At 40.0% G+C, this 19,376-nt stretch overlaps 1 protein-coding gene across 4 annotated transcripts in view; it reads left to right on the top strand.

Annotated features, from left to right (window-relative positions):
• The window catches only part of CDC27 (cell division cycle 27), a 28,864-nt gene that overhangs the window by 4,613 nt on the left and 4,875 nt on the right, over positions 1-19,376 (top strand). For 2 of the 4 annotated variants that reach the window (XM_081886248.1, XM_081886250.1), the window contains exons 2-17: positions 1,486-1,561; positions 2,892-3,039; positions 4,432-4,557; positions 5,777-5,874; positions 8,955-9,109; positions 9,218-9,429; positions 10,835-10,949; positions 12,299-12,414; positions 13,263-13,362; positions 14,466-14,673; positions 15,176-15,345; positions 16,034-16,186; positions 16,459-16,667; positions 17,701-17,818; positions 17,932-18,060; positions 19,097-19,171. In XM_081886248.1, coding sequence (XP_081742374.1) covers positions 1,486-1,561; positions 2,892-3,039; positions 4,432-4,557; positions 5,777-5,874; positions 8,955-9,109; positions 9,218-9,429; positions 10,835-10,949; positions 12,299-12,414; positions 13,263-13,362; positions 14,466-14,673; positions 15,176-15,345; positions 16,034-16,186; positions 16,459-16,667; positions 17,701-17,818; positions 17,932-18,060; positions 19,097-19,171 — 2,208 coding nt within the window. Of the gene's footprint in view, positions 1-1,485; positions 1,562-2,891; positions 3,040-4,431; positions 4,558-5,776; positions 5,875-8,954; positions 9,110-9,217; positions 9,430-10,834; positions 10,950-12,298; positions 12,415-13,262; positions 13,363-14,465; positions 14,674-15,172; positions 15,346-16,033; positions 16,187-16,458; positions 16,668-17,700; positions 17,819-17,931; positions 18,061-19,096; positions 19,172-19,376 lie in introns of all 4 variants that reach the window. The other 2 variants (XM_081886247.1, XM_081886249.1) reach the window with 1 other exon arrangement.

Raw genomic sequence — 19,376 nt, 5'->3', positions numbered from 1 at the left:
TGATGTGCCCATCCTTTCAGATCGTCTTGTGAGGCCTTCTTGCACATCCCTTTACCTTCTGAGAGTATTATTAGTGAGGATATGAGGGAAGGCCATTTATTCAGAATGTGAAACTCCATGCCCTGGCAGGTTCATTTGCTGTAGCTTTGCCAGTGTTCCATCACTGAGTTTCTTTTCGGGCAAACTATTAATTTATGCATGTAAAATTCTCCTTGTTCTAGTCTTGGCTATTTTTTTACTGTTAGCTTTATTTTTTGAATTGCTGGTTTAAAAAGTGTTCTTATGTACTTGTTAGTATTTCTTGCATAATATAATAAATTTATTGCTTTTATTAATTTGTCATGTGTACTACTTTAAACGCCTCCATTTTAAAAGTGGGAATGTGGGGTACAAATATCTTAACACATTTGTGCCCTATTTTTTGCCCAAAGATCTGATATGATCTTTATCCCTGGATCATAAAACATACTATGATTTTATTTTTCTGTGCTCCCTTCCTCTTCCTTCCCCCCCCCCCAAATTTTCTTTTTTGTTAACATTTGCCCCAAGGACAGGAGGAGAGCATGTCAGCCAAATCATCTTTTTGTTTCATTTCAACTGCACACACTAAAAGACCCTTTTAAATTTTCTTGTGATTTGAGGTGCATTATTCTTGAAATGTTTGGCTTTCTTTTCATGTTACTTTGGACCATCCAGTACTTGGATAGTACTATTGATAGTTCATAACTGTACTTCTATAACCCTGCTTGGAATTGATATGCTAGGTGCTATTCTGCCTTATTTTATTTTTTTCTTGAGTATTTAGAGAAAATATTAACATTTGTTGACTTCCATCTGTAGCCACACTTGCAGTTTCTTATGATACTCTAGTGTAGGAGGCCCAACCTCATGTTTTATGCTAGTGAATTTAGAATTTTTAGTTTATGCATAGATTACAAAATCTGGTCGTTCTTGCAAAATACCGCCAAAGTAGTCTTCTATCGCACTTTCTTTAAAAGGAGAAGAAAATCAAGTAACCATAATGGCTAATGGGGGAGTGTGAATCTATGTGGCTGAAACACTTACCTACCTGCTGTGTGTCATATGTGGTCTTTCAATCCCTGACAAAGTTTGAATTTTCCAACTAACACTGTAGTTAATAAATGTATGTGGTATTCTTGATTTTTGTAATGTGTTATGATGGTGGAAATAGGTTTGTTGAGGGTAATTGATTGGACACACTTCTGAAATGAAGTGTAGGCCCTTCTAGTCAACACCGACAGAGGAGTAGAACTATTCCCATATAAAATGCTGTTCAGGGTTGTAGAATAATATATTGTGAAATAATGAGTATTTGGGAACAGGAAGGACAATAATCAGCAAGGGAAGAGATACAAGATAGATAGAAAAGTGTTTATTTTTTGTTTTGTTTTTCTCTGCATTTAGTTTTGGTTTATAGTGCTAATCTTCCTTTCTCTCTCCCTCCTCCCCACCCTTTTCATACAGGCCGCTATATGGCAGGCACTTAACCACTATGCTTACCGGGATGCCGTGTTCCTGGCAGAGAGATTGTACGCAGAAGGTATGCATCCGCTGTGGTTACTGGTCTGCACTTTTTGTGAATTTATCTGTGTATTTTGAAGAGCTTCAATTTCTGCATTGTTAATTTGGCTATAGGTGGATGTCAGTACAGTCGTACCTTGGATCCTGAATGCCTTGGTACTCAGACATTTTGTCTCCTGAACACCACAAACCTGGAAGTGAGTGTTCTGGTTTGCAAACGTTCTTTGGAACCAGAACGTCCGATGGGGCCTCCGTGGCTTCCGATTGGCTGCAGAAGTTTCCTGCAGCCAATCAGAAGCCGTGCTTGGGTTTCTGAACATTTTGGAAGTCAAACGGACTTCTGGCACGGATTCTGTTCGACTTCCAAGGTACGACTGTACAGTGGTACCTCTGGATACGAACGGGATCTGTTCTGGAGCCCCGTTCGCATCCTGAAGTGAACGCAACCCACGTCTGCGTGTGCACAGGTCGTGATTCGCCACTTCCGCACATGCGCATGACATTTTGAGCGTCTGCGCATGCGCGAGCAGCGAAACCCGGAAGTAATGCGTTCCGTTACTTCCGGGTCCCCACAGAGTGTAACCTGAAAACGCTCAACCTGAAGCATATTTAACCCGAGGTATGACTGTATTGTAAATAAGCAGGTATGGTTAGGTGCAGAGTGTCAACAAAAAGTTGGCTAGTGGTATGTATGTCTTACAATATGCTTAAATGGTTAAATAAAAAATGAAATATACATTTTTTAAAAAAAAAATGAACTATATTTTAAGACTGCTATCTTAAAGGTGGAGACATTGCTTAATTTTTATTTTTAAAAGGTGTGTCAGGATTCTAGTTTGTTTGGGAGCTCTGCCTTCTGTTTGGAAGAAAGTATTGCTCCTTATTCCAAATGACAATTTTAGGGATATCTTTCTTTATTTTATTAAAATATTTTGTATCTGCTCCTTTTGAAAAGGGGCATGGCCACAAGTGGCAGGGGGGGCTTTTGAGATCAATACTAATAGCACCTGGTTAAAGGGGTTGAGTCTATGAGTACCTGGAATATGTTTTGAAAACTTATTCCATTGGTTGTAATCACTGCACACCTCTTAACCTTGAATAGGCTGAAGTACATCAGTGGTTGTCTGTTATACAGCAGATCTTATTGTCCCTCATAAAATGCGGATGCACAGAGATACTATGCACTAACTAGCTAGTAAAAGATTATAATTGATGTTACTAATCCTTCAGTTTTCTTTGACATTGGAAATCATATTTTTATGGCCAGGAATAGATATTTAGATAAACTGTTTGCACTCAGAGGTTTAAATGATGGATCTTAATGTTCTCCACCCCACCCGTTTCTTCAGTGCACTCAGAAGATGCCCTGTTCCTATTGGCAACCTGTTACTATCGCTCAGGAAAAGCATACAAGGCATACAGGCTTCTTAAAGGACACAGTTGTACCACCCCACAGTGTAAATATTTGCTTGCCAAGTGCTGTGTTGACCTCAGCAAGTAAGTTGTCTTATTGGTTTGTTGGTGCTGCTGGAAGTTGTAGTTAATGTTTTTAAGAGAGCCCGATGCCATTTATTGTCCCATCAGATCTTGGGATAATAGCATAATGAAATTCATTTTCACTTTCAGATGTGGCCAGTGTGCTAGAAATCACTAAACATGCTGAAGGTCTTGTAAAGGAAATGGTGAAAAAATATAGAAATTTCTTCCTAGATCAAGAATGAAATTTTATACAAGTGTCCAGCTAGGACTTTTAAAATGCTAAATTAGATGAGCTGTAAGTGTTAAGCATCTGGGGGCACTTAACAGTCCTATGAAACTGATAAATGTTTGATGCCTGTCATCAGCAAATTTCTCTCACTGAGCTGTTGTGATATCATGGATTTTCTAAAGATGAATATGTTAGCCACACAGTTTTGACAAACCATAGATTTAATGAAGAAAGTGTTTGGTTATTGAAGTATGGGGAGCCAAATGGCAGGAGAGCCAGGTGGTATGGAATTTAAAGAACAGAGAATCTAGAGACAGGGTGTTTTGAGCGAAGGGAGCAGGATAGGAAGAGAGGAGGCATGGGAAATATCAGTGAAGTTGAAGAAAGGAGAGGCCAGTAGGAAAACAGCATGCAAGAGCCAGAGACAAAGATTTTATGCTTACCTCTACCATTACATTGCCCATAGCAATGCAAAAGAAATTGGCCTGGTTTGGATGCCTAGCTAAACCATCATGGTTTAGCATAATGGGGGAGAGCAGCCACAGGCCTTGCGCTTGCGTGCCCCCCCCCTTTTTCTGGTGTGGTCACATGGTTTCAGATGGTTTCACATGCGGTTTTTTTGTTTTTTGTTTATTTCTGCATTGAATTTGTATATCGCCCTATACCCAGAATTTTGAATTAATTGCAGGATATTCTGTCATCCAAACCAGACAAAATCAAGTTAATATTAACTATGTTTTTGTTTCTTTTTTCAAAAAAAGAAGGCAGCTTTATCCATAACCAGTTGGTTTTGGCAGATATGCCGTAGGTGATCCATTCATATTGCTCATTTTGTCCCTGAAAGCAGGGATGCTTGCTTCCACACAGACATCCTGATTACCCAATGCATTATTAGCAGCAGTGCCACTGATAGGGTGCACATTTTTGTGGGTCCAACATGTAGAGATTCACTCCCTAGAATGGTTTCTGTTTCTAGATCATGTTAGAGCTAGATAAGCAAGATAGATTGTTGGAGGTGGAGTGGAATGTTTAAATAATCTGAAGCATTTATACTCACAAAAACCATGTGAGGAAGTTGTGTATCTGAGAGCACCCACCTTGTCTGTGGCAGAGCTGTGAAATGTTTTGGGCCACACCATCAATGCTTCTGTAATTTTTATTCCTTTATTATCTTTAAACAGACTTGCAGAAGGAGAACAAATCTTGTCTGGTGGTGTGTTCAACAAACAGAAAAGCCACGATGACATTGTGACAGAGTTTGGTGACTCTGCATGCTTCATGCTTTCGCTCCTGGGGCATGTATACTGGTATGACTTTTCTTTTTTTTAGGGACAAGCTATCTCCCCTAGATTCCTCCTTTTCCCAAAACGTTCTTGCACTGCTGCTTGTAGGTGTGCAGTTCTTAGCCCTCAGTTTGGAGACATACAAATTTCCCTGGCAAAAAGCATTAAAATTACTTCTGAATCAGCACCTTCATTTGTGATGTAAAGCTACAGGCTGATATAATTATGCTTGAGCAAATCTACTTATGCGGGAAAGCACCAGTCTGTTAGATGGGCCTGTGGCCTGATTTTATGAGGCAGCTCTATATTTAGTTTAGAATTTTTTTGTCTTATTGCAGAACTTTGCTACTCCTTAGAATACACATCCTAAGAACTATCATGTCCTATGGGATGAACACATTCCCAGCTTTTAAAGACTGTCAGTACTTCAAAATACAGGAGCGGTCTTGCACAAAGACCTTAGGAAGAGTTGCAAGTTTTACTCTGTTGCATTTTTGTCCTGCATTTCAGTATGTTTTGGGCTCACAAATGGCTAGTCAAGATTTATGATTGCTTTTGAACATTCTCTTCCCCCAACTTTGAGAAGGGACAAAATCTCATCCTTGACATCCCTCTGAGCTTCAGAGGCATTTGCAAGCAGTAAGATGGCTTGCTATTTGACAGCTGCATTGAGAGCCAACCAGGAGGTCAGAGCATGCTACTGTCCTCTTGCAGAGTCTAGGGAAATGTGTGGTCTGTGATCTTGCAATCTGGTTTGGAGGTATTTGGAATCTTCTAAATGCCCCCAGAGTCCAGTGCAAGTTCAGAGAGTAGCTATCATGTTCTCATCACTGGATAGAATATTTCTGGACCCTTTCTGGTCCCTGGTGCTAAAGTACAAGGATTGATAAAGATGTCTTCCCTTGGGCTTCCTGCTCATTTTGAGGTAAGAAATTCTCTGCCAGAATGGATGTGAAGCAGTTTAAGCAGTACCATTCTTCAACAAAAAAAACCCAAAACACCTGTTTTCCTTTTGTTTTTACTGAAGCCATGTAGAAATGTACAGTTTACATATGGTGTATGGGAGATGCTCAATGAAAAATACAAATGCCCCCATTTCCACACCACCTAACAAAATAATGGTAGCTGATTGCAGGAGATATTTCTGTGGTTATTTATGCAAGCTGTAGAAATAGCTCGTTGTTCTCATTTTCCTGCAGAATCTCTCCTCATTGTTTCCCCCTCCCTCTTTCTCTCTCAACAGCAAGACAGATCGGCTTGCCAAAGGATCTGAATGTTACCAAAAGAGCCTTAGTTTAAATCCTTTCCTCTGGTCCCCTTTTGAATCACTATGTGAAATAGGTAGGTTTTGCTTAACTCCTTCCCTGGGAATAGATGTATTCTTTACCATCCTTTGGAATTCATGGTTTGGGTTGGAGGGAAGGTATAAGGAGACATCTCACTGATTTCATCCAGGTCTACAACAATTGAATTCTCTTACGGCAGCAGCATATGATGTGAAAACACTTTTACAAAAACTTTTTCCTTGGCGATTACCGTTGAACCTGGGATTGAGCAAGAATGGGACTGGATACTTCTGGTTGCTTTTCCTCCTTTCTCCGCAGAAATGGCTTCATTGTTTTTGTTAATGTATTCCACACAAGCATGGAGTATGTATATTTCAACTCCCAGTGTCTACTCCATGCCTTTCAGGGTTCTTTCTGGTTTATTTCCAGTGGTGAAGCCAGTTGTGCAATCTGAATATTTTTTTTAACTTGGCGTTTCATTGTATCCCACCTCAAGGGACTGGCGGATAGATAAGTAACATAGAACCAGATCCTCACAAACACTAAAATGAAATATATCATACAAAGTGAAACCAGGCAGCTGCTGTGCCTGCCAACCAGACTGTGGAATCTGTTTTGGTAGCACATAGTTGGTTTCCTGTTCTGGAAAAGTGACAAAGTATCTGGTTTCTCTGGAGCCTGAGAATTCATGCTATCTCATCTTCTTTTTCCCATAAACTTGACTATCCCCATGTTACCACTTTATCAGCATATGACTCTTTAAAACAAAACAGAAATGTTGTGTTCCAGGTTTTCAGCTGATCTTTTAAGAGCTCTTCAACCCCCCTGAGTTGTTTCCCATTGCCTGGAGCCAAACTCACCATGAAGTGACTTGAAGCGGTAGTTTTGTTGTGACAGGTGCAAAAGGGGCAAGGCCACAAGCAGGGCATAACAGCCTCATTGGCAGTACCAGGGCTAAGCTGGGACCATGCAGCTGTTTGGCACCTCTGTTGGTTTTTTGTACTAGAGGCATGCATGCCTATGTTTCAGACGGAAAGGTGAGAGTGGTTTTGTGGCATTTGCAGGCTGGCGGCAACCCATGGAGTGCATTTGGTTCCTTCTTACTTGATGCCCTCTCAACCCTTGCTTCTGCCAGGAAGAGTTGTCTCATAGTTGTCTTGAGCTTGCTTGCATCAGAGCTGTTCTTTGATTGAGTGTGCTATCACAGCATGCCTCCTGCAAGTTTCTGACTCAAATATTCAGGTTTATGCCTACTTAGGATTGGGTTGCCATATTTCAAAAAGTAAAAACCAGGACACCCCAAAAGTTGTACAGATTTTTTTAGGGGACCCCCCCCCAATTTTATATTATTTTTACAAAAAAATATATTTTAAAACTCGCGATTTTTCAGCATTTTCCCCCCAGATGTCAATTCCGCCTTCGAAATCCCAGTAATGTCTGGTTAATCTGGACATATGCTGGCCCTAATTTAGGAATATTTTGCTATGGATTGCCAGTCATTTGTGTTCATGGTGTGTAAGATGTGGGCCATAAGTCACGCTTGCCAATACTGATAGGGTTGTGGAAAAGGGCAGTTGCTGCAGACTGTGATGCATGGTAATCTTGGTCTTCTTAAAACAGTTGAAGTGTGCTGCTGTTGCTTAAAGCAGTATGGGGAAAACCTGGAAGATGTTAACATGAAATGTAATGTTGTGGAGTGTCTGGGCTGGATGCAAACTGTACTGGCCCTCTGGAAACTCCATGGGTTGAAGTCCTGTACATCTTTTCCATCTGTGCCATTTACAAACAAAAGCAGATGTATGCATATCTGCTTCTGCTTCAAATGCAAAGAAAGACTTAAAGCAACACTGCTGCTACTACTAGCATAACATGTAGGGAAAGTTAGATATCTTCTCTTCTGGACAAATTAGTGTTAAAAATGCAAGACGAAAACTTTTAAAGTCATGTCAGCCCTGTTTAGGTGGGTTATTTCATTTTTATGGAATATGTATAATTTATATAAAAGGGCCCAAGATGAAAGGTGCACATTGGTGTTGGACTGTACATTTAACAAAACTAAGTAGATCATGATGCTTCCAAACTGCACAGCTCCTGCTAGGATATTGCTTGGAGGATAGACTTGTCAATGCTTATTAGTCATAATAGCAAAATGAAACATTTGGAAGAAATCCATTTCATTGCACATAATACTGTGAACCAACAACAGGCGATTGCCATTCCTGCCTTGTCCACTTGTGATCTTCCTGGAGGCATTAGTTAATGAGACCTGCTTGGGAAGGATAGGAAAAATATTATCCGTGAATGGAATGGTAACTTGGAGGCAAACACTGGGAATTTTGTATGGTCTTACACTTTGTAAAAAGTCATGAAGATCCATGCCTTCAATTAATGCCTTTGTGGTGCTGGCAAGTAGTGTATCAGTGATTTTTACCACACAGTCTACCAATGTAAATTCTAATCTGATGGCTTGCAAAATAAGGCCTGTTCAATTCTGCTGGATCCTGACTTTTACTCAGATATGGTAGGAAAGCAAAATGTGTGTGTATGTGCACTCCATCTGTCTGTGTTGGAGAGTAAACTGGAGGGAGAGAAGCAACTGAGGGCAGGGTTGCCCAAAGCACTTTCTAAAAATTCAAAATCTTTCACAGGCCCAAAATATATTTCCAACCCATGGTTTAGTGCCCTAGACTAGATCTCTACCTGCAGGCATCTGGCTGATCACTGTTGGAGAAAGATTAACGCAGGACTAGATGGATCTTGGCACTTCATGTATTGTTAGTGATGCATAGTAAAATAGCTTCCCCCCGGTGGAAATAGTAACATCAGCAGTTAGGTCTCTACCAGCTTTTCTGTAACAGAAAGTCTTCAGTAATAATGTGAAAAGTATTTAAGGATGTGTTTGTGAAGATGTATGCCATGCTCTAATTGTTATACTTGATGGGTACCTTTTTAAAAAACGCATATTGAACAATTGGATATTAACAGCACCATGTAGCAATAAGTTCAGACAGCAGTTCCATACTGTGTTGTTGTTGGGGGGGGGGGCAACACATAACATTTTAATCTCTTCATTTGTGTCACATTGAAAAGAAGCCTTTTCTCTTACCCCAAATCCCTTTCTCTTCATTCACAAAGGTGAAAAGCCAGACCCTGACCAAACATTCAAGTTAACATCTATACAGAACTTCAGCAGCTGCTTGCCTAACACCTGCACAACTGTGGTGTCTAATCACAGCATAACCCACAGGCCGCCAGAGACAGTTCTTACGGAAACGCCGCAAGACACGCTTGTAAGTTTTTATCAGCCATATTTTACCATCATTGCTTACACTGAGAGTGATCATTGGGGGGGAAAAAAGCGTGCTGCTTTTTCTTATTTTATTTTTTTTCTATTTCAGGAATTAAACAGACTCAACCTGGAGTCCTCCAACTCCAAATATTCCTCCAACACAGATTCCTCCATCTCTTATATTGATTCGGCTGTAATTTCACCAGATGCTGTACCTCTTGGATCGGGAACTGCCTTCTTAACTAAACAGGCTCAAAACAAACCAAAAACTGGCCGGAGTCTTCTGGGTGGACCGGCTGCTCTGAGTCCATTAACACCAAGGTAAAGAAAGAATCTGAAGTATCCTCAAGGCTGCCTACGGAAGATGACTATAAGAAAAACAGCAGAGTCCTGTGACACTGTAAAGATTAGCAAAATTACTGTGGCATAAGCTTTCATGGATTAGGGCTCACTATTTTAGATGCATAATCACACACATTGGTGCAGGAAAAGCCAAATATTTTGTAGTAGGGGCTATGATATATTAGAGGTCCAGAGGATCTGTGACATCTGTATATAAAGTTTAAATGTGTACAAGAACCATAACCATTCACAGCAGCAGTAATTGGTGACTACATATTCTTCCCAGATTTGCTAGGTGGTAGATAAATCCATAGGTCTGATTAAGACCTAAATTACTAGAGTAGAATTTGCTGACAAACTCTGATTCAGCTATTTCTCTGAGAACTCCCTTTGCACTCTTTTGGTGGCTTTCAAGTCAGTAGGATAATGTTTGGAGAGATTTGAAATGTTATTCCACCGATTTATAAACGCTGCCATTTTTAAGTGATATGTGTGTCACTTTTTATTCTCTTGGACAGAGACAGAAAAGTTTGTCTTGCCACTGCCTGCATAAATCAAAACATCCATTTCTATATTCTCCCCTGCTTTCATGTGTTTATGCCTCTGCTGACGTGTACAAATGCTTAAGATGCAATATCAGAACAGTCCTGTGCATGTTTATTCAGAAGCAGGCCTCACACTGTTCAGGGGAGTTTGCTTTAAGTTTAGGATTGCAGTCTGAGTCTGTTAATTTGGAAGGATTCACATTTTTTTAGTAGTAGTTACTGCTGTAATAGAAAAATATAGCTACATTTCAGGAATTGATATAAGAAGCGGGGCTTGTGAGCATTTAGAAGCACTATTTGACAAAATAAGTTACAGTGTATGAAGTGTTGGTATGGGAGACCCAAGCACATAGGGCTTTCCTGCTTGACCATGAATTGCATGAAGGTATGCTTAGGAGAGTTGTCCTCTTGACCTAACATGCCACATGTGATTGTTTTGGTGCTAAATTTGTTAGTTTCCTCTATTTAAAACCACACATGCACATTGTTTTGAACATGGTTGATGCCACCAAGCTGTATACGAATACTGCAATATTATATGAAAGTATTGGGATATATGTGGAAAATGTGTGTTTGTCCTCAAAGTATTAGAGCTTCTTTTTACATACCTTATTATTGTTGATCACTAGAACTTCTTGCTTTTACGTCTTCAAGCTTGTGTATGTAACAATGAGGAAACTGTTTGTCTAGAAACTTATTTCCACTGGGGCTTATAAATTCCTTTGCCCTGCAATTTGTCCTTAGTTTATAAAGTAAGATTCTCTCTTTCCTCCTTGCCCGCTCACTTCTCTCTTTGAGGAATCATGCATATTTTCAAACACTCTTGTATGTTTTCTCAGCTTTGGAATCTTACCATTAGAAACCCCTAGCCCGGGAGATGGATCCTATTTACAAAACTGCACAAATTCTTCCTCGGTAATTGATGTGCCACCTCCAGGAGCCCCTTCCAAGAAGGTACCTTGCATTCAAGGGTGTGCATGTGAGATTGAAGGCAAGGAAATATAAAAATCTGGATAATTGTTCTAAAAAGTCGCAAGAAGGAAACTTTAGTTTTGTCAAAGCAACTTGATGGGTGTTCAATTTCTGTGTATTTGCTCTCCAGTCAGGGGCACCAGCTCCTGGGGGCCGAGCCCTTTTGGGCCTCCCCAATATTTTGGGGGTGAGGGCCTACCCCCCCTTTCCAAAGAGCGCGGGGCCAAAGCATGGAGTAGCTCCAGTGGCTGGCTTCTTCTCTTCCTCCTCCTGCTGTGGAGGGGAAGGAGGGTTGAAGCATCTTCCCACCAATAGCAGTGCCAGCCATTGAAGCCATGTAGCTGCTGCTTTGGCTCCACCCTTGGCTTCTCCCGGCATTCTAATGTCATGCACATGACGTCGGGATGCGTGGCATCACGCATGTGACATTGCCCCCCTGCCCCCCCCCGTCGCCCTTCCAAACTGGCGCCCCGTCTCCAATTATTTTGCAGGCAAACTCTCTACCACAGAGAGAAGTGGTAGGCACTGTCTGATTGCTTCATCTCCGATACAATAACTTTTGCATATCTTTGAATGCTAACATTGGCAAATATTTCTTTTATTTTCTAGGGTTGTCTTTAAAACTAGAACTTTTGCAATGTTGTTATAAAATGGTTACCACCATTGTCTCCTATTGTTAATGTCTGTTAAATGTATTAGTTGCTTTATTTGCCAGTCTGGTCATTGTATAGTGCTTCTACTACATAAAATGGGAGCTTCTCCATAGACTGGTGTGGAAGCTAATGGGACAGTTGAATCAGGCATTAGTATTTTCATTGACTATTTTTCATTGACTATTTTTCAGCCCCAATGTTGGCCACAAGTATTGAGATGGTTAGCAAATTTCAGCCTTCCTAAAAAGGTGGATTAATTCAAAATAACTTTGCTTTGTCTGTTTCCTGGTTTAGAGATAATGTATGTGATAAATTTAAGTTTCCCCACCCCCAAAAAATCTCACTGGAATTAATAGTGCACAGGATTGTGCACAGTTGCCCTGATCTATGAATATAGTGTGGAAATAGGTTTTTCTTGGGTTGCACTGGGTCTGCCTATGGTGTGAGGAAAGGGAAAGACTTTGCCTAGCAATGTGATAAGATAGCCACTGGTGTTTAGAAATACATGCTATTTTCTGTTAATTATGCAGTACTCTGGATCACATAATGACTGGATATTACTATTATTATTTATTGATATTTTAGCAGATAACTCCTCTTAGCTTTATGAGTTGCAAGTAGCAATACCAGTGGTTTTTAATAACACTAGGTCTGATGTGCTGTTTTTTCCACATATAGACTGTCACTAGAATAAGCCAAGCTGGAACAAAATCAGTCTTCTCACAAAGCGGAAATAGTCGAGAAGTAACGCCAATCCTTGTTGCACAAACACAGAGTTCAGGCCCACAGACAAGGTAGGAAATGTCTTTCTACGCCTGGATCATGATTTTATTTATTTATTTATAAACATTTTATATGTTTCATAGAATAAAATTATTTATGTAGCGTACATAAAAAATTAATAATAAAAGTATCACATTCAATAACATTTCCTAAAAACTAGTTTAAAGCAAACTTATACATAAATAAAAATAAAAATCGTTGAGTCCAGGAAAACGTATCTCTTCTTCACAGTGTACCTGAGGGAAGGCATTTCAGAAGGTGAGTCCTATAATTGAGAAGGCCCACTTCTGCATTGTCACCAGGTGACAATTCACTGGTCATGAAACTACCTGCAGGGTCTCCACAGAAGATCCTAAAGCTCAGCTTGATCTGTACTGGGGGAGGCAGCCTGCCAGGTATCCTGGACCTAAGTTGTATACTTGAGGATGGCATGGAGGTGATAAAGTAGACTCTCTTCACCGCCAATTATAGGCACAATTATTCGCTCTATGTATATTGACTTGATCACACAATAAGGCTTGCACCCCAGCTATGTCACAACTTGTTTTATTGCCTGGAGTCCCCAGTAAACCAGGGGCTGCCCAACCATAACACTGCCAGAGAGAGCAATCGAGTATCAGTGGTCCACAATGCCTAACCAGTCCGTAGTGAGACTAGGGCCTTGGCAGACTTGCTGGTATTGTCTTCTTGTTCCTAGGTAATTTTATCTCTCTATCGTTTTCTTTTGCTGTTGTCATACTGCCCACATTTCTACTTAGACATTGGAATGGAGTGGGGTGGGCGCATACCATGCGTGCCCTAATTTCCACAAGGAGTTGTTGACGCTCACGCTAAGAAGTTTTGTTTATTCTCTCTTCAGTACAACCCCTCAGGTATTGAGCCCAACCATTGCTGCTCCACCTAATGTGCTGCCTCGAAGAAGTTCACGCCTATTCTCTAGTGATAGTTCTACAACAAAGGTAAATGGGACTCCAGCTGCTGTGATGCCCTTGGTGATCAAATATCTCATATGTGGATGGAGAGCAGTTGGAGAATCCATATATTGCAATAGTATCACAAGGAATTAACAAGGGCTAACATGAAAAGCAGAAATGTTTAAGAGGGCTACAAATCTAATTAGAATACAAACAAATTTATTTCGGCGTAGAAACTGTGGACCATGAAACCATGTGCCATAATAAATATGGCAGACTTTAAGGATTCCCTGGTTTTGCTGCAAAACAGATTATCATGGTAAACTATGAAAACAATACCATTACAGAGAACACTTTGCTTCTTCAGTTATAAAGATCATAGAGGTCTGGCCTTTTCTGCTGCTCCATCTGTTCCTCCATCCCTGGTCATAGCTGGCTTTTTGGATTTTTACCCTTATTCCCTGATGGGGAAGATCATTTCTAGAAAGCATGTATTCAAGCCATACTTGCAAATGTTCTGCAAACAGTTCTACTTTCTGCCAGTTTTCCTAAGCTCATGGGTTTTTCTACCATTATCCAGAGTCATGCATTTCTTTTCATTGTTGAGCAGCTCATATTGGGTGAGAACTGCTTGGTATGCAGAACTGAACTCAAATACTCCTTTTCGTGCAGCTTCTCCCAGTGGAGATGAGAGCAAAGGGCACGACAATAGAAGCTGGATGCAAAGCTGTTGTGGGCATCACAGACCCCATTGGTCACCTGATTAATACTGCAATATAAATGTGTCGTCATTTTTTGTATCTTGTATTCAGTAATATATATATGTACTGCACAAAATCGCAGACTAGTCCAAAGACATCATACTTAAAATGTGACTAAGTTTCTTCCAAACCCCTGTGTGCTGATGCTTAGTTTGATTCCTGCTTCCTCATTCTTGCACACTGTGTTCTGGATAGCAGACAGGTCACTTGAGAGCTCTTCTCTATGATAGGAGGTTGGATTGGATTGCCTTTTCTCCCTTCCAGTTTAGTGATTCAAATTCCAGAAAGAACAGAACATCTAGATTTCTGTCCTTGAATATTCTGCTTTTCTGTTGGTTTTGGTTGCAGGGTTATGAGTTCTTAAATATATTTGTTCTTTTCTTGTAGGAAAATAGTAAAAAGTTAAAAATGAAGTTTCCGCCCAAAATTGCAAACCGAAAGACAAAGTGTAAAACCAATAAGGGAGGGATCACACAGCCAAACATTAATGACAGTTTGGAAATCACCAAACTTGATTCGTCCATCATTTCAGAAGGAAAGATTGCCTCCGTAACACCACAAATCCAGGCATTCACGTTACAGAAAGCAGCAGCAGGTGTGTGGACTGTTCCTAAGAATTCATTTGTAGTAGTAAAGCCATCCCAAAGGCTGGGGGTGGAGAATAAGACAAAAGCAAGGGGGGAAATGCAGTTAGAATCATGGCAAAATAGTGTGCATTTAAAACCATTTTCCTTTCTGATACAATTAAAATGATGTCCAAGTTCATTATACTCTCCCAGTGAAAGAGAATTCTGTAATAGCAAGGAAATAATCAAGAATGCTTCTTTGTACATCCTTACTGCAATTTTTCACAGACATATAGAATAATCCAGTTAGCACTTTCTTGTAATGTGTAACTTTGGCTCAGTCAGGATTTGATCTAGGTCCTAGTCAACACCTTATTCATTAGACCACATACTGGCATTTTATTTATTTTCTATTTCTCATTTTGGCTTCTTGAGAATATGTTCCGTATTTGAAACTATAGGGCTTTTAGGCTTGTACTTTCTTAATCTCCTTTGTTCTCCTGTGTATTTATTGCATTTTTCTCCTAGAAGGTTTGATGAGCCTTCTTCGTGACATGGGGAAAGGTTATTTAGCCTTGTGTTCTTACAACTGTAAAGAAGCAATTCATATACTGAGTCATTTGCCTTCTCACCACTACAACACTGGCTGGGTACTGTGCCATATTGGAAGAGCTTACTTTGAGCTTGCGGAATATATGCAGGTGAGCATGATGTGGAATGCTTCTGTTCTGTGCTGCATGTCTGCCAATGTACTGTACAAAAAAGTGCTCCCCCATATATTTTGAAGATCACTTAACATAGATTTGGATTACTCTCTCATCTTTGAACTATGCAACATCAGTTCCTAGTTTGAGGAGGCCTCTGCATAGTTAGTGCCTTTCGTGGGACCCTCTCCTACAGACCATTCCCCAAGCGGGCTTAACAGCAACAGGGCTTCTCTGGTGCTGGGCAGCCTATATGCTCTATCTATTGGTGTAGATTTAAATTTGTGGTCATGTATTAACATATGAGAAGGCAGCATCTTCTGTGCATGTATGGAAGGGTTGTCACACAGAAGAGGGATCAAATTTGTCATTTTGTGCTCTAGAGGGCAGGACTAATGGATGGAAAGATTTCAGCTAAGTATTAGGGGAAACTACATGTAGGTAAGATCTGCAACAGTATGTCTTGGGAGGTGGAGGTAGAATGGATAACTGTCAAGGATACTGCCATGGTTACATCCTGCATTGTGCAGAAGGACCTCCAAGGTCTCTGTGATTCTAAGAAATAAAGCCCTGATGAGAAGCCATAGGGATGAATTGTGCACACACAATTATCACCCAAATGTGATCATGCAGAAAGTCTTTTAATTCATGTTGTTGAAATGCCACTTGTTAATTTCTCTCGTAGGCTGAGAGGATATTCTCTGAAGTAAGAAGGATTGAAAACTACCGAGTGGAAGGGATGGAAATCTACTCAACAACACTGTGGCATTTGCAGAAAGATGTGGCTCTTTCGGTGCTTTCAAAAGACTTAACTGATATGGATAAAAATTCACCAGAGGTATCGTCATGGTCATTTTGTTGTGGCATTTTTAGAAACACACTTCAGTCTCTGATTCACCTCTTGGTTGTGGAAAAGGCAAATTAGAGGTTGACATTATTTTTTAAAAAATCAAGTATCCACAAAGGTGTTGCCATGTAAACAGGCACTTGAGCACCTGTCAAATCCAGACTTGTTGCACTCTGTCTTTTCCATTACTGCAGCACCTCCTCAAAAAACAGGAGAAAAATACTATCGGATGTCTTCTACCATTTTGCTTTTCTTTTTTCCAGGCATGGTGTGCGGCAGGAAATTGCTTCAGTTTGCAACGGGAACATGACATTGCCATCAAGTTCTTTCAGAGAGCTATACAAGTTGATCCAAATTATGCCTACGCCTACACTCTCTTAGGGCATGAATTTGTGTTGACAGAGGAACTTGAGAAAGCATTAGCCTGCTTTAGGAATGCAATTAGAATGAATCCTCGACACTATAATGCCTGGTAAGAAATATTTCTAATTAGTTAAAAACCAGGAGTGGGAGAAGGAGCGAATGAAGAAGCAAAAAATGTATGAGTTACAATATCCCCAATGATAAAAACTTTAGGTGTCTACTTGCAGTCTCTCTTTTTGTCTCCAACTTTACCTACCCCTGACTTGCATCCAGTTGACATGCATCTTTCCTGACATAGTTGCCTCTGGAAATGGCTGTGGCATCGTTAGGGTTCCACACCACTGCCAGGAGCACGTGAAAAGTTGATTATGCCATTCTCCCCCAGTTATACATTCTCAAATGTGTAAAGCTCAAAACAAAAAAAAGCCTTAAACAATAAAACAGTCAATAATAATTATAATGATAAATTGGCATGAAACCACCATATAAAGATTGCATCCTCAAGCAGTCTTTATCTCTACCAAGTTTTGGAAACTCAAAAGGGTTTGGCTTTGACAAACATTTCCCATGTGAGATGTTGGAGAGAACAGGGAAAACCTCTGTATCAGCACTGCACCTCCCTTGGGGCTCCCAAGCAGTTTCTTGAAACATAATCTTGTGCATTGTGCAATACACCTTAGATGCCACTGCACTATAAAATATATAACCATACCTCCCCACTTACGTGAGGGTTGCTGCTGTGCTACATTTTATTTGACAAATGACTTACAAAATATTATATTCCTGGTAATAGGATGGAACTCTTACCATGTTAAAGCAGTTCTGAGCAGCTGCCATGGTTTATAGGCTTATAAAGGGTAGGGAGAGAAAAACTTAACTTGGATTGTAACAGGGAGAGTGTATTTGAACTAGACGGTGCTGAAACAATCATATAAAGGCTTTGCTTCAAAATATGGAAGCAGAATATTAACATACTTGTGTAGATGCTGTTAGAATTATGAAATCTTTTTCATTTTACCTGTGTTGCTCAAAATCAACCACTCAATTAATGTTGTGCACTTACACTCTCAGCCTATAGAAAGTGTCCTTCCTAATAATATACAAGCTTGGTGCCTAATACAGTCTTGTTTTAAAATTGCTAGGTATGGGTTGGGAATGATTTACTACAAACAGGAGAAATTCAGCCTTGCAGAAATGCATTTCCAGAAAGCACTTCATATCAACCCTCAGAGCTCTGTCTTGTTGTGCCACATTGGAGTTGTAAGTAAACCATGCTTCATTCTGTCCCTGGCCTGAACATAGACATTGGCAGATCCAAACAATGAGCAACTACTGTCCTTTTAAAACAAAGAAATAAATCATTTCTTTTTCAGGTTCAGCATGCCCTGAAGAAATCTGAAAAGGCTTTGGATACTTTGAACAAAGCTATTAATATTGATCCCAAGAACCCCCTCTGCAAATTCCATAGAGCCTCAGTATTATTTGCAAATGAGAAGTATAAGGTGAGCAAATTGCAATGAGGTTGAACTGCACTTTTGAGTTTCTTGGACAGCAACCTTTTGTGTTTCCTTTGAAAGCTTGGACACACTCTACAGCCATTGCATAACACCTGTAGGGCAATCCTAAACATGTTAATTTAGGAGTAAGTTCCTATGAATTTGTTGGGGTTTTTCTTTAATAAATTCTGTGGGCTCTGGGGTCTGTTCTTATCTAATTGCCGCCTCGTACAAGTTGTGTTCCACAGTATCAGTAGATCTCGCTTTATCTATTGGTTCCTTCCCAGTCATATTGCTTTTAGCAAGTGTTTAAGGTATAATATGATTCATAGTTTGGGAGAAAGGGAGAATGGATATATTGAATTAGTCTGGATCATTTAATCCTTCTCAACAAAATATGCTGACCATCTACAAGCTGACACTAAAATCTTTGACGCTCACACAGTCATGTGCCTCAAAACTCCCCCAGCTGTTCATATAACCCACCTTCCTTTTTGTTGTAATTATACCAGCTCTCTTGCCCTGCTTGCTGTCTATTTCTTGAACCTTGTTATATTTCTGTCATCCCGCTTTGGGGAGGAGAGATCTGTCTTTCCCCCCTCTGTTCAGTATCTATTAATTTCCTGCATTCCTGGTCCCTTGTGGGTGTGTTTCAGGTGGCTAGGTGCACATGAAACCCAAAGCCTCGGTGTTTTCTAGCAAATAATATTACAAATTCTAAGCCCGTAGAAAATACATGTGTCAAACAATTAACTAGGATTGCCAGAAGAAATATTTATTTGTATTGTACCAAAGGTTGTTGTTGTTTAGTTGTTCAGTCGTGTCCGACTCTTCGTGACCAAAGGTATCAACTCTAATATTGTTATATCATTTTACTGTTAGCCGCTCTGAGCCAGGCTTCGGCTGGGGAGGGCGGGATATAAATAAAAATTTATTATTATTATTATTATTATTATTATTATTATTATTATTATTATTTATATGGTTCATATTCCTCAGAAAAAAATGCTCAATGGTTTGGGGTCTTTTTGGGTCATTTCAGTATGCTTTACAAGAACTTGAAGAACTGAAGCAAATTGTTCCCAAAGAGTCTCTTGTTTACTTCTTAATAGGAAAGGTAAGAACCAGCCTGAGAATAACCTTCTGAATTACAGCTGTAAAATGGGTTCCCTTGCATTTTCTGATTCAAAGAAAAGCAAGGCGATTGTTGATGATTATGGGAAGGGCTTTGCTATACAGGTTTGTGCTCATAGATTATGCTGCACCAGGCTTTAACAATGGGGGTGCCATAAGGCAAATATGATGAGTGACTAGCCTTCCTG

The sequence above is a fragment of the Podarcis melisellensis genome, assembly GCF_964234715.1.
Source record: "Podarcis melisellensis genome assembly, chromosome: 13".
Lineage (NCBI taxonomy): Eukaryota > Metazoa > Chordata > Lepidosauria > Squamata > Lacertidae > Podarcis > Podarcis melisellensis.
This window is presented reverse-complemented; position numbering and strand designations above follow the sequence as displayed.